Raw genomic sequence first — 27907 nt, 5'->3', positions numbered from 1 at the left:
AAGAAAAGCATCATGTAATTGTGCTTTAATCAGATAGTAAATAAGTTGCTATAAACAAATATTGCTTTGCAATAAGTAACTGTACAAAATAAAGTTATAACAAACTATCATTTAAGTTATGGAGTGACACAGCCAAACTAATTTCCTAAAGTGCCACTGGAAACTTGATTTATACTTGACTACCATGTTTAACTATAACTAGATTGTTTCAGTCAACACATTCTGTTTACCTGCTGGGCAGTTTCTAAGGGACGAATTCTTTTCTTCTCTGCTTGAAAATCATCATTTTCATCTCTGTATTTGGATGCCTGTATCTTAGCAGACAACTTTGCAGCCAGTGTGTTTTTTTCAGGAGAGTCTTATAGAAGAATTAAAATTGGCATAAATAACTTATTCTGCAGCAAACTTTACAAAAGAAAACTAAAACCAAGATGCAAGATTTATTTCTAAATATTTCACACCATAACTTAAAACATGAAATACCACATGTTTAAAAAAAGTTTTTTTGGTACCAGGCATTGAACTCATGACTCCGCTTGTCAGGCAGGTGCTTATGTCACTGAGCTAAATCTCCAGCAAAAAAACACTTCTTTAACATCCAGTTTACAATACTTTAACAAATACAACAAACAAACATTTTGAGAAAATATGCTTTTGGTAGAAAAGTCTATTGTGACCTTTTAGATTCATGTTGTTGTATACTCTTCTCAATAGCACAGTTTAAGAAATAAAACAGTCAGAGTCCTCAAGACTCAAGACCAACATAAGGGCTGGCCTGTGGTTCCATCCCCAGCACAATAACAAAAGAAAAAATACAAAACTCATTAAGAGGGTCATACATGCAAGAGAAAGTAACCTTTTTAAAAATTGGAAATATTAAGTGCTAACAAAGATGTTGAAAATTTTTCATATACAGGCATCTCTGAGTTTATTTACAGACGATGTCAATAAAGCAAATATTGCAATAAAATGAGTCTCATGACTTTTTTGGTTTCTCAGTGTATATGACACCATAACCTATTAAGTATGGAATAGTACTGTCTGAAATTTAATAATAAACTATTGCTCAAAAATTCTAACAATCATCTGAACTATTGGGGAAAAAAAGGCATCAATATACTTCTTCAAGCAGAATTGCCGCAAATTGTCAAATTGTAAAAAAAAAAAAAAAATCTGCAAAGTGCAACAAAATGAGGCATGTCCACATTGGGGGAAAGGGAGATAAAGGAGCACATAAATTGGTTCAGCCACTTTGGAAAATGTTGGCAGTATGCACTAAAGTTGAATATATTTATGCATTCTTAGGTATGTAGCTAATAGAAAATACTTACACAATAATGTTCATAATTGTACTACTAAACAAAAAAACAGCCCAATTGTCTAATAGCCATAAAACTGATTGATAAATTCTAGTATATTCATACAAGGAAATAACATACAAAAACAAGAGGTACTAGTACATGCAACAGTATGGATTAATCTCACAAATACACTGTCAAGCATAAAAAGATAGACATAAGAATACATATACCATTTCTTTTTTTTTTTTTTAATCAGTACCAAGGATCGAACTCACGACTGCCTGCTTGCAAGGCAGACGCTTATGCCACTGAGCTAAATCCCCAGCCCCTAACATTTCATTTCTATAGAGGCAAAATTCATAGCAGTGACAGAAGGGGAGGACATTACCTATGGGAAAAAGTGATGATGACTAGGAAAGAATAGAAGGGCCTCTGTAGTGTTGGTAATGGCTTACATTTCATACAGGTGGTAGTTACATGAGTACATTCACTTGAAAATTTATCAAGCTATACACGTAGGATTTGACTTTTCTATACTTAGAGGTTATATCTTATTAAAGAATTTATTTACAATTCAAAGGCATCGGAACACAAATCAGACTTACCCTGTTGGACTATTAGCAATCCTAACAACAATCAAAAGCAAAAGTTTTTTTAATATTATTCTTTAAATCTTATGTTAGTCTTAATATATTTCTCTTAATCTAGTAAGAAATATTTAAGGATTATATATAAGACATTCCTGATTCTTAGGATATTGGCCTTACAAGATCAAGCAAATTTATCAAGAATGAACGGGGCTGGGGATTTAGCTCAGCGTCATAAGCGCCTGCCTTGCAAGCAGGCAGTCGTGAGTTCGATCCCTGGTACCAATAAAAAGGGAAAAGACAAAAAAAAAAAAAAAATGAATGAATGAATATGGCTAATTAGATATTCTCTCAGCATACAAAAACTATAATTTATAAAATTCTAAAAGATAATTAATATTGGCCGCAAATAATATGCTTTATCTTCATCAAAAAATGTCAAGCCAGCAAAATGTCTCTACATATTAAAAGTCAAACCAAGAATTTTTTAAAAGTCCAAGGATTAGTGACCACCCTGGATTTTATTTATTTATTTATTTATTTATTTATTTATTATGCAAGGTATCAAACTCAGAACTTCACACTTACCAGGCAAGTGCTTGAGCTGCTGAGCTAAATCTCTGGCCTGGGTGTTATTTTAAATAATTCCAGCTGGGAGTCCAGCTGAGACAAGGAGACTGCAAATTCAAGTCCAACCTGAGCAACACAGTGACTCAACAAAATTCAGTCTCAAAACAAAAAAAGAAAAAAAAATTTTTTTTGGACACAGGTTGTTTTGTCTCACTATGTAGTACAGGTTGGTCTTAAACTCACTAAGTTAAGTCTTGTTGTCCTTTATTTCACAGCAATCCTCCTGCTTCAGCCTTCTAAGGGTTGGAATTACCAGTGTACATCAAAACAAAAAATTTTTAGAAAGGGCTGAAAATACAGCTTCCTGCAAAGGCCCTTAGGATTAATCCCCATTACAAGAAAAGAAAAAAAAAAGAATTCCAGCTGTGGCTCAGTTCAGTGGGGTGGCACCAAAAATAGACTAATTCCAGGCAGCACATACTAAGTTGGTATTACTTATCAACTTAGCAAGACCCAGTCTCAAAATTTAAAGGAAGAATATTAAAAAGGGTTGAGGACATAACTCAGTATGAAAGTCTTGGATTCAATCCCTAGTGTCAAATAATAATAATAATAATTTAATATTACTACAGAAAAAACTAGGTCAACTACATTTATCTAAATTAGACCATATAACAGTAATAACTAAGCCTCCAATTACACATACAAACAGACCCAAGAAAAATTTAATTTACTTTGGCAAATTGATGAACGGCCATTCCTTTCAGGTAGTGGTGTCCCAGGACTGCTGAAATGATGCGAAGTCTCTTGGTTTACATCGCTATGTGTAGAACTCTTTGAATGGCACGTACAACAGCATGACAGTGGTACCTCAGCTTTTTTATTTAAGCCTTCATCTACTGGCTTCCCTAAAAGTAAAAAAAGGCAGAGGCTCATTTATGTATTTACCTTTTTAATTTTTGGTACTGGGGATTGAACTCACAACCTCAAACTTACTAGGCAAGCACTTGAGCCACTGAGCTAAATCCCCAGCCCAAAGCTTATTTATAATACATCTAATTTAATAAGCATTGGTGTTTCTCTGTACCTAGGGTAAACAATCACCTCAGTTTACCCAGGTTTGAGATGTTTCCTAAGATGCAAGATTTTTAAAACTAAAACCAGAAAATTGCTACCCCTGCCAATGTGGGCAAGGTAGTTAATCTTCAAATAAGTACAGGACAGACATGCTTACACCAGAAACATTTAGAGAATATAATCAATCTGTATAATTTACAAAAGTCCAAAAAGGTTACTAATGCAATAAATGTTCAACTATTCATACTCATTTAAATAGAGATGAATTTAAAAATCAAGCTGGAAGACTTAAAGTATATTTTTAATTATTACTTCCCTAAATAAAGAACTTTAAATTTCAATATCATAAATAATAATATAAATACATAAGGATTACATTGTTCCCCACTTTATAGTTCATGTGTATGTTTGAAACGGGGTCTCGCTATATACTGTTCAGGCGGGCCCTGAACTTGCTTTTAGCCCAGGCTAGCCTCAACCAATCCTCCTGCCTCAGGCCACCACCCTCCCCACTGTTGCAATTACAGGTGTGTGAGAGTGACCACACCTGGCTTACGCTTCTATTTTACATAGAAATATTGTAAGATACATAAATTATATCAAAATACATTTTATGACCAATATTCAAGTTGAACCAAACATAATTTTGACACAAGTATATAGAATACAATATCTATATTACATACCCACACAGTGTACAAATTCTTAATTCATATACATTATGAAAGCTGAATTTGCTTTTTAAAAATATGATTGAGTGTATTTACTCCTTTATACTACATAGATATCACTAATTCTACTTTCCAAACATCTCCTATTAAAATTTTAAGTTATTAAAAAAATGTGGTAACATTTTAGGTAATTAACTAAATTACCTAATTTAGTTAATCTCAAGTTCCCCAAGACCAACACGAATAAAAATCAAAATGGACAATAAAAAGCCTATAAAATATTTATTATTTTAACGTAGTCTTATCAATAGTACCAACATTTCATACAGTGGTTGGGAGCCAGTGAGCTAAGGACAGGTCACACCTGCGAGTGAAAATCAGGACAGGGAGAGCCCAGAGGGCTGGGAGCACCTGAGAAACGCCCTGAGGGCATGGGGTGCGTGAGGCTTTCCAGCCCAGTGAATGAGAGAGGATGTATAAGAAGCCAGATAGTTAAGCAAAGGGGTGTGGTACGACAAGTACACAAACCCATTGCAGGGTTGAGCATTCTCTTCCTCTCATCCTCCACCTGACCTCAGCTTTCCGACTCTATCTTTATTTTCTTCATCCTCTGGTCATTCTTCCCCTCAAGAACTTAAGAGAGCTCTCGAGGACCCCAACAGTTAGCTTCAAATTCTTATACTTTAGGTCTAAGCTACCTACTTACATACCTAAAATGTATTCAGATTACTGTATTTCAGATTTAGTTTTTCATAAGTGTAAACATTAAATGATATTTGTTAACAAATATAGTAAAAGTAGTGGAAAATAACATGAATTCATACAAACACAGTCTTGCAATAGACTTCTTTATCTGGTATTCAAAAAAGTTGAAACAACAATTAGAATGTTTTCTTTCTTATATAGTCCATGTTCTTATAAGAGAGGGCCAGATAAACAAATATCCAAAGTACATCCAAAGGATGTCATTTTTAAAAATCAGCAATGAGTATATATATTTAGCACCACAACAGCCTCATCTCTTGCTTTTGGGGTTTTTTTGGTAGCGACGATTGAACCCAGAGCCCTCATACTGACCTACATCACCCACACTTTAGTCCTTTGAGACAGGGTCTTGCTACAATGGCCAGGCTGGCTTCAAACTTGCCATCCTTCTGCCTCATCTTCCCATGCCTCTGGGATGATAGGTGTGTGCCATCGTACCTGGTATCACATTTTTTTGAGACAGGGTGTCACCACATAGCTCAGGCTGTCCTTGAATTCACTATGTAGTCCATGCTGGCCTCGAACTCCTAGCAATCCTGCTGCCTCTGCCTCCCAAGAGCTGGGACTGCAGGCATGCACTACCATATCCAGCTCACTTGCATTTTTTACATATAAAGTATCATCTAACTGGTCATAACTATAAGCATCCAAAATGCCCAAAACACTTTCTGAATCATTAAATAAAAGACTAAACTACATTAACATTTTCTTAGAATTAAACATATTTTGCTGAATTGAAACTTTTGGAAATATGACATTAAAAAAACTAAGAATACTTACATTTGCTAGAATATAACCACTCATAAAAGTACTTTATTTTTTCAGATCCTAACAGGCAATCTGAAAATAACAAGCTACTACTCACCACTAAGAGACTGTTGCCATGCTAAAGCAGAACAAAGTAAGGCTAAGCTTTTTCCACTTCCAGTAGGGCTCTCCAACAGACAATGCTGCCTACTGTTCAATCCTCTGACAATCTATGGAGACAAGAACACAATTTAATAGAAAGTCAATAAACATTTTACCTTCTTAGATCTCTTTCCATCAGAAGTATAAACAAAATAGCAAGGCTGCACTCAAAGGAAACAACAATAATACAAGGAGAACTAGCATTTAGTTAAATCTAGATTTTATTGCTTTACACTTTACCCTAAGATTATGTTGGACTTCCAAGCCTATGAGACACAAGAGGTGCAATGAAAAACAATTTGGGCTTTACTTATACAATCACTTCTGTCAAACTGGAATGTACTGCCAGATAGAGTGGTGCATGCCTGTAATCCCAGCTATTCAAGAGGCTGAGGCAGGAGGACGGCAAATTACAAGCCAGCCTGGGCAATTTGGTGAGATCTTATGCCAAAATAAATAAAATAAAAAAGGCCTGGGGATATAACTCAGTACCCTTCAATGGAATCCCCAAAACTATAAAAGAAAAAGAATGAGGAAAGAAAGTAATTTTTAGTAAAGTTAAATATGACTACCCCAACCAAATCAAACACACATGTGTATTTTTTCCCTACATAAACACAAGGAAAAATGACCAAAATAAGTTCATAGCAGCATAGTTTGATAATTGCAAAAGAATATACATGAAATGCCTAACAATAAAAAAGAACACGTAAAATTCTTGTATTCATACTATGCTGCAAATGAAATACATTAACAATCAACAGAACTACATTTATAAATATAATGTTACGCAAAAAAAAAAAAGAAGAAAGTAGAGGAAGAAGAGGAAAACAAGGGGAATGGGTAGAAGATGAAGAAGGAAGAGAAAAAGGAGGTGGTGGCAGCCTGGAAGTGTAGCTCAGTGGTAGAACACTTGCCTAGAAAGTATGAGTCCCGGGATGGATCCCATACTACCAAAAAGAAACAAGGCAGGCATTGTGTCATGCCACTGTACTTTTTTTTGTTGTTGCTGCTACTACAGATTACAGTGCTCAGGACAGAGCCCAAGGCCTCCCACAATATGTATCTGGCAAGCACTCTACTCTGAAGGTACACCCCCAACCACTTTTATTTCTTTATTTTGAGATGGGTTCTAAGTTGCTTAGATTGCCTTCAAACTTGTAATCTTCCTGTCTCAGTCTTCCACGTCACTAAAGTAGTAAGCATGTACCACTGTGCCCAGCTCACTGCAAAAAGCTTAAACATATGTAAAATACCTTATATTGTTTATGGATACATATGTAATAAAAATATAAAAACATATTGAGAAACAAAAAGCAAATTCAGGATACTAATGTGATACGAAGTAAATCTGGCAAAATACTAAGATCTAACAAACTAGAAACTCCCTTTATGCAAATTTTTATACTAATTTTCATATGTTTCAAATAAATAGCTGTCTATATCCACAGATTTCTCATTTATGGATTAAACCAACCACAAGTCAATAATACTCAAACGAAAGAAAAACTTTGTACTTAACATGTACAGACTTTTCTTATCTTTATTCTCTAAACAATAGAGTAAAACAATTTACATAGCATTTCCATTGAATTTGGTATTATAAATAATCTAGAGATGATTTAAAGTGTATAGGAGGAAGGGAGGATATATACAGGTTATCTATAAATAGTGCACTGGACCTAGATATCTGCAAATTTTGATATCCAAGGTGAGCTCCTGGAACTAACTCCATACAAGTACTTAGGATTGACCATATTTAAAACAAAACAATGGTGAGAAATATAGTACTCTGTAAAAGATAGAAAATACTTTGTGGAACGTAGTAATTTGTTAAAACAAATAGAAGTTCCAAATGAACTGAAAACATTTTTCAATATCTTTTTTGCATCCTAACCATAGATATGTACAGTTAATAGTAATCAGCATTACTTTCTCAAAGCTTAGATATTCTTCTAAATGAAGCCTGCAAACAACCTTAATCCATTTACTGAGAATGTTATGGGTCATAGGTTTCTGTATCTCAATAAAGACTTAACTATTAAAAAATACTTACACAATTCATCATAGCAAGCTGTGATGGATAAGCTTTACAGGGAAAGTTAATCTTCACCCCACCGATTGTGTATTCAGAACACACTGATGACATCCTGCTTTCTTGCTTACTTAAGATTCCTAATGGCAATACAAATTAAAAACAATATTGAAATGAAGTCATTCAAAGAAAATCACCCCCAAAAGCAGGATGGAAGTCTGGAAATTACAACTGGAATAAACAGGACAAAGGGAAGCAAAAGAACTCGCTAGTCCTATAAATAGATCACAGGGAAGGAAAGTTCCTTCTAGAGTCTGCCAATCTGGATCTGCATCCCTATTCTGTCATGTATTCATTCTGTAACTCTGGGCAAGTTAATTTCCCTTTTTCTATACCTCACTGTCTTTATCCATAAAATAAGGATAGTGACACTACTCTGTAAGACTGTTGCAAAGATAAAACAAAAAGTGCAAAAATGACATAGTACAAGTCAGTTTCTGCATGAACTCCTATAATACCTTAGATCAGATATGATCACGCTACAGAAACAAATAGATTTCTAAGGCAACTGTCTCCATTTCCTTACACTACTTTTTTTTGTCCTAATCTGTGCCTTCCTGTCTCCCTTCCACAGTCTTGGAGTTAGAAGGGAAAACATGGGAACCAGCAGTCAACAGGTTTTGAAAGGTTCTCTGATATGTTGCCTTTGACATGTCTTTTCATTTCTTTGGTCTAAGAGCCTATTCTGTAATCATTTCTAATTTAAAAATTTCTGTAAGGAAAAACTACTTTGGAGCATAGTAGGTGCTCAATAATTCTTAGTGGTCAGTGAAGTACAGTGGAAAAGTTGATGGGTTTTGGAGTAAGGCAAATTCAACTTGAATCTTTCAGTGTAAATCACTTAACCTCTCAAATTTTGTTTCTTCATTGATGGAACTGAAATACTACTACTTAACTGACAGGGCTATGAAAATTTGCCAGGACACAATGAGTGTAACCTAATATCTGATATGTAAGTGATTTACTTTAACCTTCACCTCTTCTAAACCTAGAATTCATAGATGTAATTCACAAACCTTAATCTTTTAAAATTGCATGTGGAAGCTGGGCATTGTGGCATACATCTATAATTCTAGCACTCGTGAGGCTGAGGCAAGAGGATTGTCAAGAGTTTGAGACCAGCCTGGGCTACAAAGTGAGCTTAAGGCCACCCTGAACTGCACAGCAAGCCCTTGTCTCAAAAAAGACGATAAATAAATAAATAAATAAATAAATAGTATGTGGAAACTTGTGCACATGACTGAGTTTCTCTGAAGATAAAGTCCATAGATTTCTCTTCACATAATATATCCTAAGGATACCACAAAGGGGAGAAATGATACACACTAATTAACTGAGGAATTTCTGTAAAAAAAAAAAAATGATAAAAACTTGGGGATGGAGATGGTTAAAACAGCAATCCAGGGGCTGGAGATTTAGCTCAGCGGCATAAACGCTTGCCTTGCAAGCAGGCAGTGGTGAGTTCAATCCCCGGTACCGATAAAAAGGGAAAAGAAAAAAAAAAAAAAAACCAGCAATCCAAATTATTATGAAGCCAATAAATAATGTTGTTTTTTTTTTTTGGTCTTTTTCGTTTTTATCGGTACCGGGGATCGAACTCACGACTGGCTGCTTGCAAGGCAGGCGCTTATGCCGCTGAGCTAAATCCCCAGCCCCGCCAATCAATAATCTTAACCACAGTCTGTGTATTCCAAAAGAAGACCCCTATTTTGAGGATGTAGGCCAGTGCTAGAGATTGCCTAAGTCCCGAGTTCAATCCCCAGTCCCGCCAAAACTCTTTTTCTGGTATATTCCGTTCTAAAAGAGAACGTGAGGGGCCGGGGGTTTAGCTCAGCGGGGTAACTCAAGACTCGAGGTCTTGAGTTCAATCCCCGGAACAACAACAAAAAAAAATGTGTCCGTAAGAATGAGGTTTGGTGGGTTCTAACTGCTTAATCTGAATCAAGAACGCAAGACTGGGGGCTGGGGATTTAGCTCAGTGGCATAAGCGCCTGCCTGGCAAGCAAGCAGGCAGTCGTGAGTTCGATCCCTGGTACCGATAAACACACACCCACAAAAAAAAAAAAAAAAAAAAAAAAAAAAAAAAAAAAACCGCAAGGCTGACCTCCTCAGATACAACCTAGTAATCAACAATCCCTTCTGCGCCGCAGCCTTGGCAAAACAGACTCAAAACCTGGCAGGTTCCGCTTCGGCCCGAGCCCTCCCCTCGCCGCCGCCCCGCCCAGAGCCAGCGCAGGCGGGAAGGCAGGTTCGGCTCCCCCCTCCCGGGCTTACCGCCCTCCACTCCCGCGTCCCGCAGCCCGAGTCACCCGGTCGGGCCGGGCGGGAAGAGCGAAAGGCCTGCGCGGGCCACGCGAGCCGCGCGTCCTCCCTTCCCGGCCTGCCTCCCTCGGACTTGCCTGAGCTGACGGGAAACGACAAGCCTGGGCTCCGACTCAAAGGGAAAAAAGAAACTAACTTCTGAGAGCAAATAACTGACTTCTGAGTCCGGGTGCAGAAGAAAGGGCTCAAACCTTAGCCTTGTCACATTCTCCGCGAGGATGCGCTGCCTGTTACAGCCTTTTCCACCTCGCAACTCTCAGACTACACAGAGAATTCCCGCTCCCAGCCTTAGACTCCAAATATCCAATCGCCAAACGTGCTCATACAACCAATCACCGACCAAGGGAAGAAGGCAAGCAACCAACCCCTGCGATATGTTGCGGGGGGACGAGACCTCTAGAACCCAATAGGAGCCTCCGAAATAAGAACCAACCAAGGTACTTGACTCCGGAAAGCAATCACCGGTAGGGAGAGCGGCGAGGTTTGCTTAGGGGAAGTCTTCACCATTAGACTCTTGAAATGGTGACTTAACCCACGGAAGCATGTCTCTTTAGACCAACAAAGTGAGTGTATCTTGAAGCATTGCCTCGTTCTGAGGCATTTCCCAACTTTGCAGTGGCCGAAGTATCCGAAAAAAATTTGAGCCCAGAATTTCCGGTCTACTCAGCTAAACTAGCTGAGAAGTTTCTATAACACCTGGTACAATATTTCTTAATATTCAAAACTTTCCTAAATAGGGCTGGGGATTTAGCTCAGCGGCATAAGCGCCTGCCTTGCAAGCAGGCAGTCGTGAGTTCGATCCCTGGTACCGATAAAAATGAAAAAGAACAAAACAAAACAAAACAAAACTTTCCTAAATAATAGAATCAGCCAGTTGGTTGAAGTCTCCACCAACAGAATACTTCCAAGGATCATCTGCCATCAATTCCCTCTTAAACATTCCTTCATCAAGAACGCAATATTCTCAAAGGTAAAGGGGTTAAACATGACCTCGCCAAATTATGTAATTTGGATGGGGGTCAGGACCTTAAAATTCTGTATAGCCTAACCTTGACTCAAATACTAATGTCCCAAAAGGGCAAAACCTGGAACAGTTACTTAAATTCAAGAAACTGTAGAGAAGAGATTTACTGGGAGGAGGGAGCATAAGATTCATTGAATTATTTACTTCTCAGTTGTATTAAGACATTTTCCCAAAATGACAAAACTTGTCATAAAAATAAATTCTATCCTTTGATTTAGTAATCTCAGTCCCAGGATTTATACTAAAAACAAAATCTTATGGGGAAAAGTGCATACCCCTCAACCGACAATAATGCCTATTTGGAATACTTAAAAAACATATAAACTCTCCAGTTTGATATATTAATTCAATAGATTCGGAATCCAATAAAAGTATAAAAAAATTTACTTGCATAAAAAAACGTTGCATAAAATTAAACAGAAAAACAAGCTCAGTGTTAAGGTTAGGTGTTAGAAGGTGGACGTTAGAAATTCAGTAATGTGAAAATATGTATGACTAAGCAAAGATGAAGGGGTAATTTACTGTTTCAGTGAGATGAACGATAATTCATAAAGATAAATCCTTAAAAGCAACTCTGAATCATCATTTTGCTTTAACAAATTTTTGAAACATCAAATCTTTTAGCGAACTGCTACAGAGTAACTACTGTCAACTTCGGCATCTAAACTTCACTGGCTTTTCAATGGACTCCAGTTTCATTGGCATTGAATGCATGGCCTAACAGAAAGGAATACACGTGAGCCTAATATACCACACAGTCCAGGATTCCATGGCCTTGAACCGTTTCCTTCAAGTTAAGAGTCATGGAATGAAACACAAAAAAGCACAAGTTCATTTGATAAGAATATGAATGTTTATAAATCAATATTCAAAATAGCTGCACACATCTGTTTTCACTTGAATAAAAAAATCACATTGTGACAAATTTTATAATCTTAACTTAAAATACATGAATATTAACATTTACTAATATATTTACATGTTTTATTTACATCATCAACAAATCTGATGAAAAACAGCACATGTTGTTATTTTTACACAGCAGGTTTTAACCAGTCTTTGAAAATGGACCCAGGACGTATGTACTGAATTTAGTTAGAAACCTTGCTGCAACCTTTTCTGAAGGTGATACATATTCACACAAAATACTCCAAGGCCTCAGTTTAAAAATCAAACAAAACAGGAGCAGTTGTATTTAATCTTAAGATACTACAAAACTGCTTTATTTAAAAATATGAAAATTCTTATGGCATTTTAAGCATATTATTTTATTTTTCACATCGAAATTATTTAATTGAACCTTAAGCACGTAATAAAAAGTTATAAATATTCTATCACACATGATACTATGTACTTCATTATTGGAAACAGCTACAAACTAGTTTTTGTAGAATACCTTTATGAGGTAGGGCCAATAGGAACCCCATTTTACAAAGAAGAAAAACGAGATGTATATTTGCTAGTGAAAAGGCTGAAGTTAAATTTCTTTTCTTAGAAAACACGCTTATTTAATTAACTTGCCTAATTTCTTTTACAAGTGAAGTGAAGAGGTCTGTTTCAAGTGGGGAGAAAAGTGATTGATTGAGGTATATCTCAGAGAGAAAGAAGTACCTTCTGCACTAGATACTTAATTTGGGGGATGGAAATGAGGCTTATGGGTTACCTGAATGCATCCAGCCTAAACCATGGAAGTTACTACCAGAGGACTGCAAAATCCTTTTTAGCAAGACAGTATTTCCCACATTTTAATTTTTCCTGAGGTTCAAACACCATATGTATTTTTCTATCCAAAGATCTTCTCAAAGTAAAATATGAATTATCATCCTGATGATAAACCAAGAGCTCTTGAACCCAGTGGGCTTTATTGCTCTAAATTTCATTTAATTTGACACATATTCCACTCTCTGAGAATTAGATAAGTTAATAAAGCATTATAAAAATAAACTTTAAAAAATAAAATAAATGAGACTTCCTTTCAGGTTCTTCTTTGTTGTTCCTGTAAACACTTTTAAACTAGTATCTTAACTTCCAAATTATTCAAGTATCTCTTTAAATGTATGGCTTCATGTATTAGTAAAAGTTGAAGCAAATATGTGGTATCTATAAATCCTCACCTGTAATTCCATGGAAATCATATATAGAAGCTACTTGCCTTTTCTAAAAACCTTCTCGATACTGCTTCTTGAGAATTAGAATTCTAATCTACACCACTACTACTTGCATTGCAAGTCTTTGAAATTTCTATTGGGGTATTTAACTCCTCATTTTTCCTGAATTCACCCTTTCTGTGATCCTTTTCTGTCACTCTCATCATCCACCTTTATTATAAGCTCACAGTTAAATACTAGGGTTACCCATATGCCCATTTTTAGAAGAAACTAAAGGCATGGCAATCTTTCTCACTTCAAAAGCTAACTAGAAGGCCAAACTCCCTTTCCAGGAAGGAGTTCTTACATGTGCTCAGCTGCTACAATATACACATACCAGCAAAGTAGATCCAAAGACGTGCCAGTCAAATACAGGCAAGCATAATTCTCAGAGATTCTAAATTGTACTCATGTTGAATTGAGTCATTTCAGCAATTCTGAGACATCACTGTTCTCATTCAGTTTGGAGTTGACATAGGATACAGATTCATGTCAATTATATGCTGCAGACAGCATATTTTTTTGACTCAAATTTTTTTTAAATTCCACTAACACTCATATTTATTATTTCAATTATTGTGCTTTCAATACAATGGCAGAGCTGTACATCAGGATCCATGCTTGTAGTGTCCCTGGATCCATTTTTATTAGCTGGATCTTTACAGATTTGTGACCATCCGCTTGGCTTCTCCTTTATTTGTTGAAGACCTAAAAACATAAGGAAAAAAAAACAAAAGCAAGAACTCTGGAAAGAAATTCACTCATCTTAGACGTAGTAAGATCACTCTTGAAAATGAGTTTACCACTTACGTGTAATAATTGGATCAATGTCTCTTGTTTGAGTGGCAACATCAGAGGCACAAACTTGTCCTATCTGAATCAGTAAAGACATAATATCTTCATACAGTGGAGGAAATGCTCGGCAAAAAGAAACCAAACTTGGAAGAGTTGGCATAAAAAAAGCATACCGCTTAGCCTGTGTTAAAACTGTTAGAAAGAAATTAAACAGAATTTCTTACTTTACAAATACATATTGAACATAGGCAACTTATACAAGAAATAAAGCATCATGCTTTGCACTAGAAATCCTGTCTCTTAACACACTGCAAGCCCCGCCTTCAAGAGTCTACAGTTTGTCATCATCCAACAAACGAATTTTTATCATGCTCTAGTGCTATCCTAAGTGGGCTGCATGCATTATTCCACTTAACTCTCATCATTTCCAAAATGGTACCCATTTTACATCTGAATGTTAACTTTTAACTAAACTTGACATGTACGACACAGCCAGTTAATAGAGACTGAATTCAGGCAATATAAACTCTTAACCGCTATAGAAATTACAATGTGAGATGAATACAAAGGAAAGAAAAATGAATGTAGTATTATGAGAACATCAACAAAGAATACTAAATTAAGCGACAGCTTTAAAAGACTCAACTATAAAATAGCTTATCTCCCTACCATTTTACTCTACAAACCAAGAGATGGTTAAAATGTTAGCATATATGTTAGAACTTAAGGAAACTAGTATATTTACATCTTCTTTATATATGTATGATTATATTTTTTCTAGAGCTGAGCATTTATAATAGTAACTTGTTTTCTACTATCTAATTATATTCATAAAGTAAATATGGCTTTTATTTATAAGAATGTGATCTTAGGGGCTGGGGATTTAGCTCAGCAGCATAAGCGCCTGCCTTGCAAGCAAGCAGGCAGTCGTGAGTTTGATCCCTGGTACCGATAAAAAGGAAAAAGACGAAAAAAAAAAACAACAACAAAAAAGAATGTGATCTTATTATAGCTGCTGTAAGTCCATATCTATTCATTCACAAAATTAAAGATACCATTTACCTATCTGTTCATCTCTTCTACACTGTAAATCACATTTTACATAGAAGAATCTTCAAAGTAATAATTCCAAAAGATGACTTTAAGTTACATAGTAACATATATTGGATCATATTGTTTCATAGTAACACAAAACTGAGTCACTAAATTCAGAAAATAAATATATAGTAATTCATGCCAGAGGTTTTTGTTGTTGATTTTGTCTGGCTACACACCTGTTAGCAAAGTTCCCATTACATTGACAGCTAAGCGAGCCACACTAAGTGATTTTGGTAATGCATACTGGATACACAAGTGAGAAAGCAACTGGATAGCAAATATCTGTAAGAGAGAATCCAAAAGTTACATATTTCTCAAGAAAATATTACACTTTAAAAATTGTAAGAATTTTTATATAACTAGCAACACTACAGAGAGAGCTGGAAATTGTTCATTTGTTTTGTTTGGGGACAGGGTCTCACTATTTATTGAAGCCAAGCTTGAAATCACTATGTATCCCAGACCAGCCTCCAACTTGCAATCCGCCCACCTCCCAACTAGCCCAGACTCTCAGCATTTTTTCTTAAAGTTCCAAAACATTCATTACCTGTTTTTCAAGTTCTGGCTGTGCAATAAGCTCAGGTATAAAATCCAAACAAATATGCATAGACGGAATACCTGCGACTGTCAGAGGCAAGAGTTCACATGGATAACCCTACCTCGACAAGAAAGGGGGAAAACGTTAGAAATAAAACAAGTTAAATAAACACAGGTAAAACATAAAAGAAAGTTTCACTTCCTTTTTGTGAAAGTTGTTTAGGGTACTACATTTCCCTATACGTATTCTGGCATTTCACTATGTTGATATACTAGAATAGAGAGAAATTATTTGAATACTTCATTAAGTTGGGAAAAAAACCTAAAATTTGGATAGTTTTCCATATTATAAAAGAACATGACTATTTGTATTACAGTATCTCTAACTTCTACATGACCATGATCATGTTAATTAACCTCTGAGAAAAATAAACTATAAAGAAATATTCTTTGAAGCCATACCTGAAAGTGAACAAGTTTAGCAATGTTGGGATCTGCAATATACATTTGATGCAATAGACAACAGATAAGGCACTGAACTTCCCGAAGGTTACAGAGCAGATTGTCTTCGCTTTCCTCCATGTCCTTACTCGGACTACTGCTGGTGATGACACTCTGAGAGTTTCTGGACAAGCTATCTGGATTGACACTCTTGGCTTTCTCCTCTTCCGTAGGTAAACAAATCTCTAAGAGAATCTGGACAGCAGCACTGTCCTACAAGCAAAGCAAACAGTAAGATGTTTCTGAGAAGTTGGTTGGAAAATCAAACCTAATTTCTTCCACGTGAACAGAAATGGCAGAATAACGTTTCTTTTAAAAACACACACAGTGTAGCAACTCTTAGAGCAAAAGTAAGCAATTTATAAAGCAATGGTCATGAATGCCTTACAAATCTAGATAAAACCCTCTTTTTTTTTTTGAGACAGGGTCTCGTGCCATGCAGTTCAGGCTGGCCTTGAGCTCACTTTGTAGCCCAGGCTGGTCTCGAACTTGCAACGATCCTCCTGCCTCAGCCTCCCAGGTGTTGGGATTTCAGGCATGAGCCACCACGCACGGCTGATAAAACCCTCTTTCCAAAAAAATCATTTCAGAGAAGGCATATGTATCAAAGGCAGAACCACAGGCTCCAGTTTAAAACCATCTACTAGAGGGGCTGGGGATTTAGCTCAGCGGCATAAGCACCTGCCTTGCAAGCAGGCAGTCGTGAGTTCGATCTCTCGTACCGATAAAAACGAAAAAGACAAAAAAAACCATCTACTAGAAGGATAATCTTATTCAGTGGCATCCAAAATAGGCCCTAAGGCAAAACAACTTCTACCAGGATTCCCTTCCTCTTAATCTAACTTCCTAGATCTTGTGTTTCCACCTTTTTCCTATTGGGTCACCAACTAGTTAATTCTTTTGAAGGTAGTGGGTAACAGTTAGTGCCTTCCCATACCGCTTTTCCTTTTCAACCTGAAGTCAGGCTCTTTAAAGGCCTTAGTTTTGCAAGGACAGATTCTATCTCACTACCCAATCCACTTGCACAATTCACTGTAGCTCAGTGTATAGTCTGAATATCATTTCACTGAAGAGTAGTTTTTGTTTTTTTTTTTTGAAGAGTAGTTTTTAAAACATGACCTATTCGGGCCGCTATATCTGAAGGAAAACTAAAATCAATCTCATCTAGTAAAAGGCATTAGAGAGAAAGAAGTCAGGCATGGTGGAGCGTGCCTGTAATCCCAGCGCTTGAGAGGCTGAGACAGGAGACTGAAAATTCGAGATCAGCCTAGGCTACAAAGTGAGCCCTAGGGCCAGCCTGAACTGCACAGCAAGACCCTGTCTCACAGAGACAAAAAACTAAAAAAAGAAATAAAAAAGAGAAAGAATATATGACATGTATCTCTATAGACAGCTAGCCATTGACTGGGGCAGAAAACAATTACATGGTAGAAATGTTTAAGAATGTGATGATTGCAAAATTAGGTTAGCTTTTCTTTACAACAAAAGGTAGCCTTTCTTGGGGCTGAAGATTTAGCTCAGCGGCATAAGCACCTGCTTGGCAAGCGTGAGGTTGTGAGTTCGATCCCCGGTACCAAAACAAACAAAAAAGCTATTCTTTACCACCTGTGCTTGAGGTTGACTGTTTTTGGGTAATGGTTTTGTTTTGTTGTGTTTTGTTTTGTTTTGTTTTGTTTTTTGGTTGTTTGCTTTGTGTAATGGTTGATACATTGTGTCAACTTCAAACGTCTAAAAGTTTACCTAAGTAACTTAACAGCTCTACATTCTGGGGGTGTGGAGAACATGCCTTTAGCCCTCTAGGATGTTGTTCATTGTGTCAACTTGAAAAATTTAGAAGTTCAACTAAGCAATTCAGCAGAGGGTCAAGGTCTTTACTTTGTAAGCATTCTCAGCCTACCAAGAGGAGGGCATACAGATAATATGGGTGTCAAGGACCCCTACCCTCAAGGGCAGGCAGCCTACATACAATAAGGGGCAAATGAGGAAGGCATGATTGCTGGTTCTTCAGAGGAGCTCCGGCCTAGAGCTTGGACGTCATGCAATGGCATCTGGTGTAGACGGTTCAGCTTTTACTTGGGACTCTTCAGCTTCCTGGCATAGATTCTTCAGTATTCTGTCACAGACCCATTAGCCTGGTGAGACAGACTTGCACAGAAGACTACACTGAGTTCCAAACCTTGGGCTGGACTCTTTAGCCTCTAGCAGAAAGATAACCTCTGTAGGCTTCTTTATCCAAGTCTGTGGCTGACCATCATAAGCCTATCTTGTAATTTCTTATACAGTTGTATATCTTATGTTATATATGTTTCTCTAGTAAAACCTAATTGATACAGATTTTAGGACCAGGAGTGGGATATTTTGTCCCAGCAACAAGAGAAAAGTAATCATGACAGAATTTGGTACCAGGAGTGTGGTAAGGTACTTCAAAAGGTTGTATATGCTTTGAATCAGCACCCACTATATGGTACTGTGTCTTCCAGTGTGAAGATTCATGGGTCTAGGAATCAAGGGGTAGGATTATGAATGGTATCACTCACAATTATCCCTAGTGATCCAGACAGGATAAGGTTTACACCAAAAAGCAAAACAATGATTCCATTGAACTGGAAGATAAGACTTCCCCCTGGTCATTTTGGTCTCCTCATGTCTCAGAGGAAACAAGCTAAAAATCAAGTCACAGGGTTGTCAGGGGTGACTGCCCCAGACTGTCAAGAGGAAATTGGACTACTACACCACAATGGAGGAAAGGAAGCTTTTCTTTGCAAGAAAAGTTAGCCTGTCTTTACAACATGTGCTTAAGGCTGACTGGTTCTGAGTAGTGGTTTTGTTTTGGGTGTTTGGTTTGGTTTGGTTTGGTTTGGTTGCTTGCTTTGTTTTAATTGGTTTTATTTGCAGGCTATGGAGGCAGACTACACAGCATGATTTCTAACTCTGACAGTACTAAACTGTAACCTTGAGCAAACAACCTTTCTGAGTCTCATTTTCCAAATTACCAAAATGTAGGTGGATAATAACCATGCCTCGCAGGTTGGTTGTAAAAATTAAATGAGTTAATATATGTAAAAACTGAGACTGGCACCTATGTTGTAACTTACCCATGTAGTAAGCTACATGAAGGTGTTAACTATGGTATGATCCTTATCCTAATTCATAGGGAAAGATTTACTTATTTTTGGCACCAGAAAATGAACTCACAACCTTCTGCTTTTCAAGCAGGCATTGTGCCACTGAGTTATATCCCAGGCCCCAAGACTTCTTTTGCTTTTTTTTTGTTTGTTTGTTTTTTGAAACAGGCTCCTGCTATACAATTCAGGATGGCTTTGAACCCAAAGCAATCCTCCTGCCTGAACTTCCCAAGTATTGGAATTAGAAATGTGCACCACTACACCAAGGAAAAGTTTTACTTAAGAACTCAGGTTTTTTCCCCCCTGAAGTACTGGGAATTGAACCTAGGGCCCTGTGCTGCTTCTGTTATAGGGCCTCACTAAGTTTCCAAGGCTGAACTGAAACTCATGATGCACTTCTTCAGTCTCCCAAGTAGCTGGGATTGTAGACATGTAACAACACACCTGGCCAGAATTTTTTTTATGTAAGTCTTATATAACATTCTCAGCAGAAAATGGGGCAGCAAACACATTAAGACCAAACATATTAATATTTATATTACATGAGATAAAGACCATAAATAGTGTTAATCAATGTAGGTCAAATTTTCTCATGAAATGAGTTCCCATCACGTCGGGGGTTTTTCTGCTAACTAACTTATAAAAGAAATGCCTCACTATCATAGCTTTTTTGAGTTTCCGTACTATAGGTTAGGGTTTGTGGACTGGAATTACTACTCCTAGTTTTCCTACCACCAATGAGATTTCAGAAAATATATTTCAAACTAAAAAAAAACTTTCTGAGGAACTCAAACTATTTAATATTTTATCATCTCACATCTGCTACCATTATTCAAAAATGACTATCTGGGGCTGGGGATTTAGCTCAGCAGCATAAGTGCCTGCCTTGCAAGCAGGCAGTCGTGAGTTCGATCCCCGGTACCGATAAAAAAGGAAAAAGACAAAAAAAAAAAAAAAAAAGACTACCTAAGGTTTAGTGAAATTTATAACCTAAGATTATAAAACTTTCTAAATATAAAGCTGAACTGCTTAGACTATCCCAGTATTTATTATTGTATACTTCTGGTTTTGCTGTTTACTGTCAGTCTCCAACATTTGACTTCCTTTCTACCATCTGATCTTAAGAAATAACAAAGGATTTTTCTTTTTCACCACTGTTTCTCCAGTCCCTAGAATACTATTTGGCACCTAAGTGTCCAATAAATATATGTTGACTTAGTAAAGATATAACTGTAACTTAAGAACAGTTAAAGCCTTAAATTTGGTTAAAATATATGTCTTATTTAAGTCAACATTAAATTTACATTGTGAGGCTGGGCTCACAGACATGTAACAACAGGGCTGTAGTGTGGCTCACTGGTAGAGCTCTTGCCTTGCATGCACAAGGCCCTGGGTTCAATTCCCAGCACCAAGAAACAAATAATATTAATTAGTTAAATCATGTCATTGTGAAGCTTATTCCTGATTTTGGTAAGATAGTCCATATAATAATCAGCCCAGAGGTAACTTTATCATCACTGATTCTGATGTCAGGAATGCACAGAATATCACAGCACAGCAGGCAAAATGTGCCATCTATTTCCGTAATTATATTAATAGGAAGACCCTGCCCATCTTACTAAATTTTATGCTAGCAAACTGTACCTGAGCAGCCAATAATGCATTTTTCAGTTCTTCTCTGGTAACTTCTGGGGCATCAGTTTGTCCAACTAAACCTACTGTATTATTCTGAGAAGGCCTATCTTGCTCTGCTGTTTCCTTCAAATGAGCACTGAGGTAAGCTTTAGATGCAAGAAGATATCCATTCAACATGTGTAGAGTAATATCCATCAAGGGGGGACATCTAAAAAAAAAGATATATAGAAAGAATGCAAATGTATGTCAGAACATGATCAATTCAGTTAAACAGAAAAACCTAAGTATCACAGAGTGGTAAATTTTCCCAGTGAACGTCTATCCTTGGTATTGACTGACAGCTTTGTTTTGCCATATTTGACTGTATTCTTCCCCCCCCCCCCCAAAGAAAGTAATAAGCACTAAGGAGTAATAAAATCCAAGATGTGTAAATTTTGTTGTAAAAAAGAGAGGGAAAAAAAAAAAAAAAAAGAAAAGGAGCTCTAACGGATATAATAGCAAGTGTGTTTGGGGGTGTTAAATAGCTGACTTTATCAATGTTTTTGGAACATTGAACACAGCTGTTTGCAGTCTCCCTGTTTGAATGTCCACCTTGTGTTCTTTGATACTGTGATTTGAGGAACTATTTTCAAGAAAATAGTGTGTAATCTACTAGCAGGTAATTTCTTACTGTTATGGTTTTTTGTTTTGTTTTGTTTTGTAGTTCTGTATTGCGTGTACCCTTACGCCGCTTTGGTTTGTTTTGTGTTTTTCTCTTTTTCCTCTTAAATAAAAAAAAAAAAAAAAAAAAAAAAAATTTCCCAGTGAAATATTATTCTCAATATAAAACCCCTTTTTTGCAGAAAGTGATATTCCCCATAAAACTCTGAGACATAAGCTTGCAAAGCTGCTGTCAAAGAGGCATATTCTGTCTGGGGAAGATGAAGGCTAGAAGAAATTACTTATCTTCTCCTGTTTCTTTTTTGAAGCAAGAAAACAAGACAAGTCTGTTTTCAGAAAGCAGTTCATCTCCTTAACCTGGGAAAGTTATTTACTAAGCCTTAGTCTCCTCATCTATAAAACAGGTACATGGTTATTCATTCCTCAAAGATTGTTGTTGATTAAACGTAAATGAAATAAAAGTAGAAAAAGAAAACAGCAACAACAACAACAAAAAGATAAATTAGCAACCACTAGAATTTTAAATGCCAAGGTTATTGGAAAAAAAACAGAGGCTCCATTTCTCAGTCTGCATCACAGAGAAAACTAACGTGTGCACCTTCACAGGTAACAAAGATGGGTTTACAGTGGAAACACAGAACCACCTAACTGTCCACCTACGTGTCAATGCCTCAACTGTAGCAACTGGAGGAAGAGTTTTCCAAATAGAAAATAAGAATTATCGGGCGTTTAGCTCAGCGGCATTAAGTGCCTGCCTTGCAAGTGTGCGGTCGTGAGTTTGATCCCTGGTACCGATGAAAAGGAAAAGGACAAAAAAAAAAAAAAGAAAAGAAAAGAAGAATTATCTTCCCAAAATTTAAGAATCACTTCTTTTAAAAAATCTAAACACTCAAACTAGGTGGGCATGGTGGCACACACCTGTAATCCCAACACTGGGGAGGCTAAGGCAGAAGGATCACTGCAAATTTCAGGCCAGCCTGAGCTACATAGTGAGTTTAAGGGCAGCCTGGACTACATATGAGACTATGTTTCAAAAAAAAACAAAAAACAAAAAACCTCAAGTTCCAACCCACACATTCTCACAGCTTCTAGAGCACATCCTGGTAATCCACATGGGGACGACTACCATGCAGCAATTAACACAGATAAGGTAGAACTATACCTAACTAACATGGAAAACATACTAAGAACAGAATTTGTTTTTTGGCTTGGTTTGGTTTGGTTGGTTTGGTTTTTTGAGATAGGGTCTCACTATGTAGTCCAAGCTGGCCTTGAATTCACTATGTACGTCAGGGTAGCCTCAAACTCATGGCAATCCTCCTGTCTCAGCCTCCTGAGTGCTAGGATTACATCATGCCAGAGTTGAAAGTATTTTTTAAAAGACTAAAACAATGCCTACAATATTATTAGGTTCCTTTAAAACCATCTGAAATATATTCTACATATATATATAATATATATATAATATATATTATATATATATAACTAAGTACACAGAAAAGTAAACTACATATCAACATTCTAACAAGTTTGCTCTGGAGCTAAAACTGAGATTGCTCAAAAAAAAAAAAAAAATCAAGAAAGGGATGTAGCTCAGTGGCACAGCGCCTGCCTGGCAATCACAAGGTTCTGAGTTTGATTCCCAGTACCAAAAAAAAAAAAAAAAAAAAAGAATGTGGCTTTTCTCGTTAATCTTGCATTTTATTAAGGTGCACTTATTAATATGTAGTGTGGGAATTTGGATGCATACCCAGAAGAGGAAACGGCACAATAAATCCCTAAGAGCTCCTCACCTAGCTCCAATGGTCCCAACCCACTTTCCTACACTGCCACCAGGTCCTGTCACACCTTTTATATATTTATACCTTTATAGTGTGTGATGTTTTAAACTGTGACAATGTTAACTTAAAAATAAATATTAAAAAGTGAAAAAGGAAAAATAAAAAAAGCAACAAGAAATAAAACTACCATGTTGCGGGGGTAGTGATACATCATCCTCAGGAGGCTGAGGCAGGAGCATCTTTGTAACCTAGGCTACAAATTGAGCTCAGGCCCACCCTGACCTGCAGAGTAAGACCCTCCCTGTCTCAAAACAAAACACCAAAAAAAAAAAAAAAAAAAAGAGAGAGAGAGAGAAAAAACTATAGTGCTGGGAACGTGGCTCAATGGAAGGGCATATACTTAACATGTTCAAGGCCCTACATTCAATTACCAGCACCTCAGCCCACAATAAAGGACAGAATTTCAATTAAAAAAAGACATGATATCACTTGCAGATGAAGAGCTCTTTAAGAAACAAAAAAGCTAACAAAATGTTAAATGCTGTACATAGTGACACACACCTACAATACCACCAGGTATTATAAAGGATTATAATCAGTTCAAGGTCAGCCTGGGCTATAATAGTGAATTTAAGGCCAACCCTGAACTACAGAGCAAAACTCTGTCTCAAAAAGCAAAACAAAAACAAAAAAAAAAGCTATGTTAAAATATAAAAAAGAAATACCAATTGCTGCCTAGCGTGGTGGCACATGCCTGTCATCCCAACATGCAGGAGGCTGAGGCAGAAAGATCACCACAAGTTTGAAGCCAGCCTAGGCTACACAGTGAATTCAAGGCCAGCTTCAACTACATCCCAAAACCCTGTCTCGAGGAAAAAAAAAAAAAAAAGGAACTGAGCCATGTTGGGAGCCGCCGACACCGGTCGCCTTACTTGGCGGACATAGGGCCTGTGGGTGGGAGCGGAGCCTGAGCTAGATTGCCCCTCCCATCGAGTGAGTCAAGTTGGCGCCTGCTTCCTGCCCCCTGATTGCGCTGGCGACTTAAACAACCCGCTCTGTAAGATAGTCTGCCTAGCAACAACTGATGTTAGCCAATCAGCCCGCATCGCGCGCTTTGAACTGATTGGCCACTGTCACCCTATAAAAGTGAATGCCTCTCCCGCCACGAGACAGGAAGCACAGAGAAAGCACAGAGAGAGATAGAGAAAGTCCACCGGCGAGAAAGGGCTGGTGGCAGAGTGGAGGCCTCGCGGGGCCCACGCGGAGATAAATAAAGGCAAGGTTGCACACCGCCAGACTTTGTCGTGTGTCTTTCCTGCCGGCCGGGAGCGACCCCGACAGAGCCACATGAGTGGTGGCTCATGCCGGTAATCCCAGCACTCAGGGAGGCTGAGACAGGAGGATCCGTTTCGAGTTCCAGACCAGCCTGGGCTACAAAGTGAGCTCAAGGCCAGCCTGAACTGCATAGTGAGACCTTGTCTCAAAAAGACAAAAAAAGGAACTGTAACTCATACCATGTGCTTCCTGGTGAGCACATGGTGTGAGTTTGAGCCCTGGTACCAAAAAAGAAAAAAAAATTATCTATAACCAGTAAGTATATTAAAATGTTCAGACAGGCACGGTGGCACACACATGTAATCCTGAAGCAGGAGAATTGCCATGAGTTCAAAGCCAGTTTAAACTATATAGCAAGACCCTATCTCCAAAAAATAAAATAAAATGTTCAGTCTAACAAGTATATTAATTAAAATAGGAAGGCATCCTTCATATTTACTATATAGAATAATTCAAGAAGGTGCAAGAAAGTGTACAATATCAAATATTGCTATGGAATGTAAACTGGCTAAGTCTTTCTAGATGACAGAATTAAAAGCTTTGAAAATAACCAGGCAGGCCAGGGATATAGCTCAGTGGCACAGCACTTGCCTGGGCAAGTGCAAGGTCCTGGGCTCAATTCCCGGTAAAAAAAAAAAAAAGAAAAGAATATAGCCAGGTATACACACCTGAAATCCTAGTACTCTGAGAGGCTCATGCAGGAAAATCATAAATTTGAGCACAGTCTGGGCAATTTAGACCCTGTTCTCAATAATTAAACAAAAAATGAAAAACAAGGGGTAGGGATATAGCTTAGTACAAAGGCCCTGGTTCAACCCCTAATACCACAAAAAATTAATTAATTAATTAAATAGAATACCCAGCAATAAATAACACAGTGGGGAAGCATAGCACTTTGATAAAATGAAATACTATGTAATCAATAAACATAAGAAACAAATATATTAATATCAGAAAAGTTTCACAAGTGGTAAATCCAATTTTAGTACATGTGCAGCCAAAGGGAGACAAAGTGCTATGTCCAAACTATAAAAACACTGCACACATTTTGAAAGCATAATTTTATAATTCCCCTGAACTAAACCATCTGGTGTGATCCATTCAATGGAAGTCACCTACATAAGTGGATTTTAACACTGATAAATCATTTATTTTAGAAGTGCTGCTTTTCAGCCATGCACTGAAACAGCATATTTGTAGCTATAGCTACTGGGACAGCTGAGGCAGGAGGATCACAAGTTCAAGGCCAGCCTAGGTAATGAGGCCAGACTCTCTCAAAATTAAAAAGAAACAGAAATAGGGGTTAGTGACCGTGTTTGCCTAGCTTGTGTGAGGTCCGGCGCTTGTCCCCCAGTATTGGCAACAGAAACAAAAGTACCTCTTTTCTATAAGTATTATTTACCATGCTTTTCTTCTTAGTAGATACTTAACATGATTTGTACTATTTATTCTTTTGATTCATATTTCCTGTGTAAGTCTGATCTCCCCGAAGCACACTAAGCTGATTTAGCAGGTTTTGTCACTTCTACATCATCCCTTTGGTTAAGTACACAGTGTGTATCGACTTGGTCTTCATTCCTTAGTTTCTCTGCTGTAGCCAATCTAGCATATAGCTTCTTTCCCCAAATCACCACCTAATGATCTAGCATCTGCATAATCTGACTTCATTCTAACTTTCCCAAAAACTAACCTTCTGCTGCAAGCCTTAGATGCTTCTATCTCTTTGCTCATGTTCAAAATACCTTCTCAAATACTTTCACAGACACACTGAACTCTATTGATATATTATCTGTCTATCTAAACACTAGGCCCATCCTTTAAAACACCCAGGTCCCATATCTTTGTTGAGCTTTTACCAGCACTCGTTACTTCGCCATTCATCTGCATGTAGCCATATTATTTACCTTTTCATTATGTCCTCTTTCCCCATGCAGTTAACAATCATGTTAAAGGCAGTCCCCTCAACTTTATACCTTTGATGTAATTTATCACAACCAGAAGTAACATGGTATCGGGGGAATGCCTGTATTCCTGCATTTGGGAAGCCAAGGCAGGACTGTGATTTCAAGATATCTTAAGCCAATCAGGAGTTTGAGACTGGCCTGGGCTACATGGTGAGATCCTGTCTTAAAAAAAATTAAAGAAAAACCACCAACTAGAAATTCAAAATTAATGACTTGAAGTAAAATCACTTCAACATATCTGACAAAGAATTTGAAGCAATGTAGATCAGTGAAGCTAATATCATAACTGTTGAAGATACAAGCCAGGGATGGTGGTACACACCTGTAATCCCAGCACTTGGGCGGCTGAGGCAGGGAGTTCAAGGCCACCGTAGGCTACATAGTGAGTTCAAGCCCAGCCTAAACTACACAGCAAGACCCTGTCTCAAAAATCAAAACACAAAAGAAAATAAAACAAAAAATTTTGAAGACACAGTTACAGTTTTAAGGTATCTAACAGTTCAAAATGAGCCAGCATTTTAAAACCTTTTTTTCAACATGCTAATAGAAAGTGTTATTCTTTACCAGTCCTCACTCAGAAAAAAGAGCCACTACTCATGGTTAACAAAACCAAAACTTACATTCACAGGACTTTACTTATTAACTACATACATGTTGAATATATTTTTTAACCACATGTCAAATATTAAACTGAAGATATAATTCATGAATATAAACAACTCAAGAAAAAAGACACATAGGTCATACTGCCTAGTTATTGCAAGAACATTAAGATACAAACGGAATTTCTTCAAATTCTTTTCACTCTCTAGAGTGAAACTCAGGTGATACATACCTGTAAACCCTCTGATCACACCTTAGGACAATGAGGGGATCGATCATCAGGTCATTCTGGGTATACTTTTGTTGTCGTACAAACTTTATGGAAGGTTGAAGGGCATTAACTGTCATTACCCACAGCCTGATGAAAAATTAATCACAATGAGCAATGATGATAGACAACATAAT

At 37.2% G+C, this 27907-nt stretch overlaps 2 protein-coding genes and 1 non-coding gene across 5 annotated transcripts in view; 1 reads left to right on the top strand and 2 right to left on the bottom strand.

The window, feature by feature from the left end:
• Nucleotides 1-11093, bottom strand: part of Brip1 (BRCA1 interacting helicase 1) — a 188184-nt gene extending 177091 nt beyond the window's left edge. The window contains exons 1-5 of one of the 2 annotated variants that reach the window (XM_063250881.1): nt 10375-11093; nt 7937-8055; nt 5837-5948; nt 3193-3366; nt 231-358 (exon numbers count right to left, since the gene is read on the bottom strand). In XM_063250881.1, coding sequence (XP_063106951.1) covers nt 231-358; nt 3193-3366; nt 5837-5948; nt 7937-8029 — 507 coding nt within the window. In that variant the 5' untranslated portion in view covers nt 8030-8055; nt 10375-11093. The remainder of the gene's footprint in view (nt 1-230; nt 359-3192; nt 3367-5836; nt 5949-7936; nt 8056-10374) is intronic. The other variant, XM_063250882.1, reaches the window with a different exon arrangement.
• Nucleotides 11094-12151: 1058 nt separating this feature from the next.
• Nucleotides 12152-27907, bottom strand: part of Ints2 (integrator complex subunit 2) — a 52108-nt gene continuing 36352 nt past the window's right edge. For both annotated transcript variants that reach the window (XM_063250880.1, XM_003469452.5), the window contains exons 19-25: nt 27735-27860; nt 21169-21367; nt 16361-16612; nt 15909-16016; nt 15538-15643; nt 14279-14455; nt 12152-14176 (exon numbers count right to left, since the gene is read on the bottom strand). In XM_063250880.1, the coding sequence (XP_063106950.1) occupies nt 14007-14176; nt 14279-14455; nt 15538-15643; nt 15909-16016; nt 16361-16612; nt 21169-21367; nt 27735-27860 (1138 nt within the window). In that variant the 3' untranslated portion in view covers nt 12152-14006. The remainder of the gene's footprint in view (nt 14177-14278; nt 14456-15537; nt 15644-15908; nt 16017-16360; nt 16613-21168; nt 21368-27734; nt 27861-27907) is intronic.
• On the top strand, nt 20867-20943 carry Trnaa-ugc (transfer RNA alanine (anticodon UGC)). The gene has a single exon. It is a non-coding gene; the product is annotated as a tRNA-Ala (tRNA).

Source organism: Cavia porcellus, unplaced genomic scaffold (assembly GCF_034190915.1).
Source record: "Cavia porcellus strain 051 isolate PalLab524CR breed Dunkin Hartley unplaced genomic scaffold, mCavPor4.1 scaffold_6, whole genome shotgun sequence".
Classification (NCBI taxonomy): domain Eukaryota; kingdom Metazoa; phylum Chordata; class Mammalia; order Rodentia; family Caviidae; genus Cavia; species Cavia porcellus.
Note: the sequence above shows the minus strand (reverse complement) of the source record. Positions and strands in the feature narration are given on the sequence as shown.